We start from the raw sequence: 10900 nt of genomic DNA on the forward strand, positions 1-10900 counted from the left end.
GGCATGTGCATGTATATGGATGTGGATAGCTTCCTGGCGGGAGTTTAGGCTTTCCATAGATTTTTAACAAGCAAGAACCTGATTTTTATGAAAATCACATATGAGTGAACATTCTCCCTGAGTTAGTTTCCACTGGAAAATTCTGTTATTAAAGAAGTGAAGGATAAAGGTAAGAACCCTACGTGACACTGTTAGTGCAAGTGAATTTTTTTCTGAGACCTGTGTTTGTACACAAGGTACCTGCTAAAACTCAGCTGTAGACATGGGGTTTTTTTTGTTTGTTTGTTTTGGGCTAGGTTTTGCCTAGGACCTTCACCTTGATTGAAAGTTATTTTAAATGCTGAATCTCATTTCATACCACCCACAGTTCCTCTTATTGTGTAAAAGAGTCTGTTCAGTTCAGTAGTCTGATGCCCTGTGCCAGGTCCTAGGAATCAAGGCAGAAAGAAAACAGTCCATGCCTTCAAACAGCTGACATTCTGCTAGAGGATGGATGCTACATGGATTTGAAGGATGGGGGAGGCTCTAAAGAGATACATGTACAAGTGTGTTCTGGCTTATTAAGAATAATTTACTAAGTAGCTTCAAGAGCCCACTGACTTTTAAACTGACCAATATTTCTTTCCCTTAAAAATAAGATTGAACAATCACCCCATCTTGCAGAAGAAAATAAACTTCTGTCTTTATATCCTCAGTTAGGAGCCAAGAAACCCTATTCAACCTTGTGGCTTTGTTACTCAAGATGATAGAATCATAAATTATAGCCTATCTAGTCTACCTGCTCACTTACAGATTAGGAAAATGAGGCACATGAAGGTTAAATGCCCTGCTCAGGGTTACACAGGGAGTATTTATCAGAGGGAGAGTTTTAACCCAGTTGCTCTGGTTGCCCAGCCAGTCTTCTTTCCATTGTACCATGCTGCCTCCTAGTATGACTTGTCGTCTCAGCACTGAGCTGCACATCTGGAATCATAGATTTTAGAGCTGGGGCAGACCTCAGAAGATCCTCTGATTCAGTCCCTGCCTTCAGTTCAACATTTATTAAGCAGCCACTCTGTTTGACGTGCTATGGGTGAGTGCTAAGGACTCAAAACTGAAATAGTCCCTGACCTCGGGGAACTTGCATTCTACCCAGTGAGAAGTGGTAGTGTCTCCATTTTATAGAAAAGGCAGCTAAGGCACAGAATGGTTTGGTGATCTACTCAAGATCACATCAATAGCAAATGGCATTAGGGGAACAAAACCCAGTTTTCATGTCTCCTAGTAATACCGTGTTCTTTCAAAGCAAAGAAAGATAAAAGTTTTAGTAGAAGAATTCCTTGAAGTGGAAGTGAATTTATTGTATTCACTTCAGACTCTCCACAAAGGCTTCTGAAACAGAATATTGTGTCCAGTTCTAGACAGACAACCACATATGAAGAAAGGTATTGACAAACTAGGATGGTGAAAGGGTGTAGATGGGGATGGGGAACCTGCAGCCTTGAGGCCACATATGGCTCTCTAGGCCCTCAAGTGCAGCCCTTTGACTGAATCCAAACCTCACGAACAAATCCTTTTATTAAGGGGATCTGTTCAGTGAAGTTTGGATTCAGTCAAAGGGCCGAACTTGAGGGCCTAGAGGGCCACGTGTGACCTCAAGGCCGAAGATTACCCACCCCTGGTCTAGAAACTATGACATAGGATCAAGTGAAGCAACTACCAATGTTTAACCAGAAGAATTAGGAGAGAAGAATTACAGAGAGATGTGATGACTGCCATCAGATAATTAAAGGGATTTCATATGGAAGAGGAGGCAGGCTTGTTTGGTGTGGTTATACCCAGGGGAGAGTGGGGATGTTCTCCCTGTCTCTGGAAGTATTCTAGAAGGGGCTGGATAACCAACCACCTTTCAGAGATTCTACAAAGGGAATCTTTTCATGAGGTGATTAGACTTGGTTGGAGGTTCTTAACCAGGAGGCCATGAGCTTTTTAAAAAGTATTTTGACACCTGTATTTAAATAGATTTGATTTCCTTTGTAACCTATGTATTTTAAAACATCATTCTAAGAAGGGGTCATAGACTTCACTAGACTGCCTCTAAGGACCCATGACACAGAAAAAGTGAACCACCCTTGGACTAGATTTCAGCCTCTAAGACTCCTTCCACTTCTGAAGTCTTGTGGTTCTCAGTTTGACTGTTGACCCTGTGACTGTTTGGACTTGGGGATCCCATTCCTCACTCAATTACACAAGAGAATCAGAACCTAGACGTTCATTCTACCATTGTGCGAGCTAGTGACCTTGACCGTAACCTGACTTCTGAGGCTCCCATTTACTCATCTGTGGAATGAAGGCGTTAGACTAGATGATCACTGGGGTGCCCTTGAACTCCAACTTTTTATGATCCTAGGAAGCCCTTTTGTTCTTGGTTATGATTTCCTCCAACAGTTACGGGAAGAGATTGAGATTTTAAACAGTCTTCTCTCCATTGAAAAGCAGCGAGGTATGGTGGCTAAAGGGTTAGCCTTAGCGTCAGAAAGACCTGAGTTCAAATCCTCCCTCTCGAACATCGGCTGTGTGACTGTGGTTAAGTCTCCTTACCTCTCAGGGCTCCAGGCAGCTCTCCAAAATTTAAGTCGAGGAGTAATTGCAGATCTGCATTGGTAGGCCGGTAGTTCCCTACACCAGAAGTGTCAGACGTGCACCCACCACAGTCCAGATTAAAATGTCTTTGGAAAATACTTAGTAAAATAAATAAAAATACAATAAAATATAGATAACAGTACATTTTAAAACTAAATCCATAGGTGGACCATATGGATCATTATGTACAGAGTAGTGGCCCCTGTTTCTTTCTGAATGTAACACCGCTACTGTATACCAATGAAAACACATGTCTGGCAAAGAAAAAAATATGCTCAATTATACATCATAATGAAAAGACGTAATTTATGAACAAATAAAACAAACTACTCCTAGATGATCCGTTTGGTTTCAGCATGCCATTATATGATTTTTGGTAGCATCAGCACTAAGAGCTTACATTTCTCATTATGTCTTGCTTAGTCTAATAAAATATTAAAAATAGTCTTCATTCCCTGAGCACTCACATGTGTTAGGGGATCAGAGAGAGTACTTCAGACCCAATGTTGGACAGTTGAGCAAAGCAACTGAGGATAAAATATTTCCTATGAGAGATTCACAGGGTGTGTAAGCCATGGCTAAGTGAGCAAAGGGCTGCCCAAGCACTTCTAGCCCCTCCCCAGTCAGCCCCTGCAAAGGTCCGTGTTCACTAATAGAAGTGTCCTGCTCTTTACAGTGTCACTGAGCCACACATAATTATCATGACTCTCATTTGTAGGGCTGAGGAGCCACAATCATTCCTGGCATGGAGAGACCCCAGCAGCAGCAGGCGCGTTCCAGTGAAGTTATCACTTGCAGGACCACAGATCCCTGGTTCATCACCAACATTTCCAGCCATTCACCAACATGTGACCAAGAAACACCACTGTGCTTTGGGTTTATCGTAGTTAAAGTGACATGTTAAAAAAAAAAAAAATGTATGTCCACAACTGCCCTGAGGAAATAAAGCCGATGTCTTTGTTTTCAATCAGCCTCTGCAAGTCCAGCGCTCTAAACTCTGATCGTGGACGAATGCCTGGCCGAGGGGAACAAGCTTAGTTTTGTCAGCAGCTCAGCGCGGTCCTGGTCTGTTTCAAGCCAAACGAAAGCTTCAAGAAGGAGGGCACTTATCAGGCTTAGAGAATTCGAGAAGCCCCTCGTTCTCTTTAGGCCTCCAACTTAGGAAGGATATTAGAAATTTGATGAAGGAATTCTTGTTCACAGTCGTGCCCGGAGTTAAATTATTTGTTGGGAATGTTAATGATTCAGGAAGGGTAGGACTAGATAATATCTAAGTTCTCTTCTAACTCTAGGGTTCTTGGGTTCTGTGACTTGAGGATTTCATCCCAAATATTTCCTTCCTTACCCCACAAAAGACGTCCAGTCAAATAAGGTTAGGATTTGGGTTGTCAGGAGAGCTAGTGAGGGCCTTCCACCCTCTGAATAGCTCCCCCAAAGCCATTTGTAAGAAAAGACAATACATTCCACTGTTAAGTAGTCATATCTTTGAATCAGTTGGGAGTATAAAAGCATTAGTAGTTTATCTGCACAAGCAACACTAAATATGCTTTTTAGGCACTTTTGTGTCTCCCTCCATGAGGAAAAATAATAAAGCAAAGAGCCCAAGATGGAGCAAAATGTTCCCTTTCTGAGTTGGACGAGTCTAATATATTTCTGATTCCTGAATTATGTGGAGATAGGAACGAGATCAAGGTCCTCTGAAGGGTTCACTGTGCCCTGTTTAAGGAACAGTCTCTAAATAAAATCAGGTAGAAAGGAGACAGCCCAAGCTAGGAGATAGCAGACCTTTAGAAGCTCTCAATGAAGTATGGAAGCTCAGTTTTACTAGCCAATCCTTGATGGCTCTGGAGAATACTTCAGTGGATTTGTCATCTCATCATTGACCCCAGCGTAGTGATGTCATTTTGGTCCTCTTGGAGCGTAAAGGACAACAGCCAGCTCATCAGTATGAGCTCTTCTTCTGATCATGTATTTCCTTAATGACAAACCCTCTCTTATACCAGTTAATAGACCAAAAATGACTATAAATTTGAGTGTTATTACATTATTAGAAAGGATCAGCTTAAGAAGAGTTTACTTAAAAACATCAGAGTTTTCCACAGTGACTCAGAATGAAATCTGAGGCTAGAGAGAAAGGAAGGAGCAGATCTAGACCAAGAGTAGGTACTGAGTGCCCCATTTCCTCCGGTGCTTTGACCTTCAGTGAGGTGCTGCCCATCTACCAATATTCATCAGATTCAGGATTCCTGTTGTAAGGGATGGCTGTACTCAGAGAATGTGCCCAGATGCCAGTCACCCCTACCCTCTATCTTTTTTTTCCTCCTCTTGGAAGCCTACCATTCTTAGGTTTCCCCTGTGATGGCCAATGAGATGTCAGAATAGGTATTCAGCAAAGGAGTAGGTGGCACTGCTCAGATGAGCCTTCCTGCGCCATTTGTCTCCCACATTACCTTGTAGGTTTGGGACAGAAGATTATATTTCATGAGATATCCAGAGATCCCTTGGATTGAATCCAGGCCTCAGTCCAAAGACATTTTCAGAGAATCTGCTGGAGCTCTGTGTTATTTGGGTAGACATTTCCTTCTTGTGTTTCACGTGATTTATGGGTACCCCTTAGCCACCACTTACAAAATATGATAAGGCAAGATTGACTAGCTCCCCCAGAACCATTTACCTAAGTTCTGTCTATTTCCTTAGACTCTCCATGACTCCAGGCAAGTAGACAATTGTCTGTACTGGCCCTGATCCGCTCCCCCATCCCTACGCCTGCTTAACATCCAACCATCCCTCCAATATTGTAATGTTAGACATTGGGTCTTGAGCTTTGTCCCTCAAACACTTCCACCTGTCATTCCAGAGGCATGTTTCAGAATGACTTTGCAGAGCAGAAGTCCACGCTGATGAGTTTTTGGCTAAAAAAACAAAAAAAAAGCCTGGTGATCTTGAGACAGCAAGAGGCAGCCACGGTCCGCTATGCTGGGGTGAGAAGAGATAGGGCGTGTGGAGGATCTACTCTCCCCTCAGGGAACATCAAGGGCTCTCAGCCAAGTATAATAAGAAGAGTTAGCATTTATATATCTCTTCAAGATGTACAAAGTATTCCACACTGATTATTTCATTTGTTCCTCACAAGCCTGTGGGATAGGTGCTATTACTATCTCAATTTTACAGATGAGGAAACTGAGACTCAGAAAGTTTAAGTGTGCCACTGCGGTCACTCGGCTCATAAGTGTCTGAGGCAGGATTTGAACCTGACCCCAAGCTCAGTACTTGATCTTCAGGCCACCCACCCACTTACCTATGTATCTATTGGCATAGGATGTTCCTCAATGTTTTAGGAAGATTGAGCCCCTATCCAGGGGAAAGGGAATATCAAGGAAGGGAGGGAAGGGCAGATCACTCCTCTGCCCAAGACACCCTTCAGGGGTGGGAAACTTGCAGCCTCGAGGGCCACAGGCTCCTCACCCTTGAAGAAGATAGAAGTACAAGAAATGAAACAATCCTTACATATAAAGAGTTTATATTCTAATGGGGGAGATGACACATACATATAAGTATATATAGCATGACTATAAAGTGAATCAATGGGACAGCTGGGTGGCACAGTGGATAGAGTGCCTGGCCCAGAGTCACTGTCCTTCCTAAATTCAAAGATGACCTCAGACACTTACTAGCAGTGTGACCCTAGGCAAGTCACTTAACCCTGTTTGCTTCAGTTTCCTCATCTGTAAAATGAGCTGGAGAAGGAAATGGAAAACCACTCCAGTATCTTTGTCAAGAAAACCCCAAATGGGGTCCCGGAGACTCAGACATGACTGAAAAGATTAACCAATAGCACCTGCTATGTGCCAGGCATTGTGCTAAGTGCTTTACAATGATTCTCTCATTTGATTCTCAAAACAACCGGAGGAGTTAGATACTATTATTGTTGCCATTTTACAGTTGAGGAAACTGAGGCAAACACAGAGTAAGTGACTTGCCCAGGCTCACACAACTAGTAAGTGTCTATGGCCACATTTGAACTCAGGTCTTCCTATCTCCAGGCCTGAGGGAGAACACTAGCTAGCAGTTGGGGAATCAGAAAAAAGATTGATTCAGAGATGCTGCATGATCTGCATCTTAAAGGGAGAGAGAGATTCTGTGAGATGTAGAGGAAGTATATTCTAGACATGAGGGTTGGCCAGAGCAAAAATGTAGAAATAAGAGGTGAAGTGTGTGTGAGGACAAGAAGCCAATTTGACTGGATGACTCAGTGAGGAAGAGGGAATAATGTTCAATGAGTCTGGAAAGGTAGGCTGGGGCCAGCTTGTGCAGAGCTTTAAAGGCTGAACAAAGGGAGTTTCTGTTTGATCTTAGAGGCCATAGGAAGCCACTGATGTTGGCTGAATAGGGGAGTCACATGGGTTAGATCTTCGCTTAAGGAATATTACTTTGGCAACAGTGTGTAGAATGGACTAAAGTGAGAAGAAACTTGAGGCTATTGTAATAAAGCAGATGAGAGGTGATAAAGATGTGAACTAAGAGGGTGGGTGGGGAGGGAGGAAGGGAGAAAATTTGGAACCCAAAGTTTAAAAAAACACATGTTTAAAAAAATGTTTTCACATGCAACTGGGAAATAAGAAATACAAGAAATGGGGTACAGAAATCTATCCTGCCCTACAGGAAAATAGAAGGGGAAGGGGGGGAGAGATAGCAGAGAAAGCAGACTAGGGGAAGGGGTATTCATAATGCATGCCATCTTGGGGTGGAGCAAGGGGCGAGATGGGGTGAAAATTTGGGACTCAAAATCTTGTGGAAGTAAATGTTGAAAACTAAAAATAAAAAAAATAAATTTAAAAAAAAGAGGAAAAAAAAGATGTGAACCAAGTTGGTAACTGTGAGTGCAGAGAAGGGGTCAGTTTTGAGAGGTTTTGAAGGTTAAAATTAACATTTTTGGCAATTGGGTAGGGGGGTGTGTGTGTGTGTGTGTGTGTGTGTATGAGAGAAAGAGAATCCATGGTAATTATAAGATTATGAATCTAAGAAACTGGAAGGATAATAGAAATAGAGAGGTTTGGAAGAGGGAACAGGTAAGGGGGAAAAATAATGACTTCAGTTTTAAACATGATAAATTTAATTAATTTATTAATTATTTATTTATTCTAATTGGGACATCCAATTTGAAATAGGTTGAGTCCTATAGGTGATGTGAGACTGAAGCTCAGGAGAGAGATTAAGAATGGATATATACATCTGGAAGTCATCTTGGAGATGGTAATTAATCCCATGTGAACTGATAAAGTTACCAAGAGAGGAGGCATATAGGGAGAAGAGATGAGGGTCCAGGAGAGAGTGCCTTGGGAAAGACCCAGTTGAGAGCCATTTCAGTCTGATGATGTGGTCAAAAGCCAGACAGCTAAAGGTTGAGGGGTGATGAAAGGACAAGAAAGTAGAGACAGCAAGTGTAGACAGCTTTTTCTAGAAGTTTGGCAGAGAACAAGTGGAGTGATATAGGACAAGAGGTTGAGGGAATAATAGGGCCTCATGAAAGTATTTTTTTAAGGATGGGGGAGACTTGGGCGTGTTTGAAGGCAGTAATGTAGGAATCAGTAGACAGAAAGAGAGTGAAGCTTAGAAAGAAGAGGGCATGATTTGAAGACTCATCTTGAAGAAGACAGAAGCCGATGGGATCAAGTGTAGGTGTAGAAGGGTTGGCCTTGACAAGGACAAAGGCTGCCCCTTTGTTGGTGCCTGGGAAAAAGGAAGAGCAAGAAATGATGTCAAGGGATTTTGAGATGAAAGGAATAGCCTCCATTTCCTCACTGAAGTAAAAGTTGAAGTCAGCTGAGAAAGGGGAAGCAGAGGTATGTGGGAATTGAAGGGGGAAGAAAAGATTTGGACTAGCTTCTGTGAGGAGTGAGATAGAGAATCAATGAGGGAGGAATAAAAGGGTTGCTGTGACCCCATTGAGATGCCTAGTTGTGAGTTTGAGAGAGCAGCTTGCCCGTAGGAAGAGAGGAGACACGTGTTTGGAGTTATCCAGAGCCGAGTTTTGGCAGGAGAAGAGTAGCATTAGGATGAGGGGCCAGGGGCTCCAAATCAGAGGACGGTCTACAGCTGAAATAAGTAACAATGGAGTTGAAATTGGAGAAGGAGGAAGGTGAAGTCAGAGCTGGGGTAGTGGCCCAATAAGGTAATTTGGGGTGAAGGAAATGGAGGCCTCCGTGAGGGGAAAGAACAAGAGTGGGAGAGGCAAGGCATAGGGACAGGTGAAATGACAGCTTAGGTCACATAGGGGAATGTCAGTTTCTAATTAAGGAAGTAGAAGACTCGTGGGGAATGGCAGGGTCTAGTGTGTGACCATCACTGTGTGACTGAGGTGGAGTGAAGTGGGCGATGACACTTAAGGAAAGTGAGGAGATGAGAGGTTGGGGAGTTTGAGGAGCTATCTGTGGATCTCAGAGTCCTCTAGTATAAGGACAGGAAGTCGTGGGCTCATAGAGGAAGGAAGAGGAAGGGCCTGGGGATGCGTTCAAAAGAGAACTGGTTACTGAAGGGAGGTCAGGATAGTCCAGAAGTGATAGTGTGGAGCCAGGAAGATGCCAAGCCTTCTCCCTAGGACCATCCTCTGCCGGGTCCTCTGGCTGGAATACAAGGGGAAAAAAAGGGACCATCCCTTCCCTCCAAAAGCTTACAGTATAGACCGTGCTGTCCTTGGAGTCCAAAGATCTGGCTTTAAATACAGTCTCTGACCCTAGCTGGCCAAGTCTCTGCACTCCTCAGAGCCTCAGTTTCCTCATCTGTAAAATAGGGGTAAAAATACCTGCCGTTCTTACCTCACAGGGGCACATAACGAAACTCAACTGAGATAATATATGTAAAGGGCATTGGAAAACACTTCTTATTGTAACAATACAGTGCGTCATGCATGAAAGCACCAAGCAAAGTGACCAAGGGGACCAAGCTTTAAAATACTTCCCCCACTGAGCTTATTGTTGCCCCAATTCTGCCATTAGAGATTCATTCCTTTGGCCTAAAACTGTTCTTTTTTTTTTGAACACTTCTCCAGTAAAGTGCATACCTTACTGAGTTCTGAGAAGCTATGCCAATAAAGTTAAAGTTATGGGAGAAACTAGCAAGTTGGAAATGTTCCAAATCTTGTCTGTCTGCCTTCCAAAGACCAGCCAGATTTTGGCCACCCAAAGTCAAATGTATTTGGCCGTAGTAACTTAGGAAGACTCTTTATGAAGGCCTGGAGGAAAGTGCCCATACCCCTAAAATCAGAAGTCTTTCATCTATAAAATACACTATTTAGACTGGAGGATTTCTAGACTGGAGGGTGAGACTAAAAGGAAAGACTCTTGCCCGACCTAATCTTCCCAAAACAACCGGGCCTACCTGTACCCAGTGGGGGCTGGGAGCACCAAGGAAGGGACTGCCCGCTGAACAGTGTCCAACCTCCTTTTTTTTAGGTTTATTGTCATGTTTTGTCTTGTTTTTAAATTTAAAACTTTTCCGGGTTTTACACACACACACACACACACACACACACACACACACACACGACAAACTAAAACAATTAAGCAAAACTGACTATATAATGACTTCATCTGAAAATGCATGCAAATTTACACACCTGTAGCAAATCCTCTCCCTATTTTTTAATTTGTTTTTTAATTAACAGAAAACCTATTTTTCCTCCTCTACCCCACCACATGGGGGGATGGGGAGAAAAGAAAAAACCAAATTCCTCGTAACAAATAAACACAGTCAAGCAAAACAGATTCCCCTGTATATACACATACATACATACATACATACATACACACACATATATATGTCTCATTCTGCACCTAAATTCACCACTTTTATGTCAGGAAATGGATAGTGTACTTCATCATTGGTCCTCTGGACTCATGGATGGCTGCCACATTGATCCTGGTTGTTACTGCTTTCAAAATTGTTTGTCTTTCTAGTCGTGTCATTATTACAAATTTCTGCTCATTTCATTCTTCATCACTTTTTTGTCTTTATAATATGATATTATCTAAATTATTCTGCTGGTTCTTCTTCATTCTCAGTTCACATTAGTCTTTTCATGTCTCTTTGAAATCATCTATTTCCTCATTTCTTATAGGATAATCATGTTCCATCACATTCAAATACCACAACTTATTCAGACATTAATTATTGGACATCCTTCTAGTTTCCAGGATTTTGCCACAAAAAGAAAGAAAGAAGCTGCTATAAATATTTTTATACATATAGGATTTTTTCCTATTTCTTTGATCCCTTTTGG

At 42.4% G+C, this 10900-nt stretch overlaps 1 protein-coding gene across 3 annotated transcripts in view; it reads left to right on the forward strand.

The window, feature by feature from the left end:
• The window catches only part of CHCHD6 (coiled-coil-helix-coiled-coil-helix domain containing 6), a 298780-nt gene extending 295187 nt beyond the window's left edge, over positions 1 to 3593 (forward strand). For 2 of the 3 annotated variants that reach the window (XM_027863898.1, XM_027863899.1), the window contains exon 7: positions 3341 to 3593. In XM_027863898.1, coding sequence (XP_027719699.1) covers positions 3341 to 3509 — 169 coding nt within the window. In that variant the 3' untranslated portion in view covers positions 3510 to 3593. The remainder of the gene's footprint in view (positions 1 to 3340) is intronic. The other variant, XM_027863901.1, reaches the window with a different exon arrangement.
• The last annotated feature ends 7307 nt before the right edge of the window (positions 3594 to 10900 follow it).

The sequence above is a fragment of the Vombatus ursinus genome, unplaced genomic scaffold (assembly GCF_900497805.2).
Source record: "Vombatus ursinus unplaced genomic scaffold, bare-nosed wombat genome assembly UNPS02014773.1, whole genome shotgun sequence".
Classification (NCBI taxonomy): domain Eukaryota; kingdom Metazoa; phylum Chordata; class Mammalia; order Diprotodontia; family Vombatidae; genus Vombatus; species Vombatus ursinus.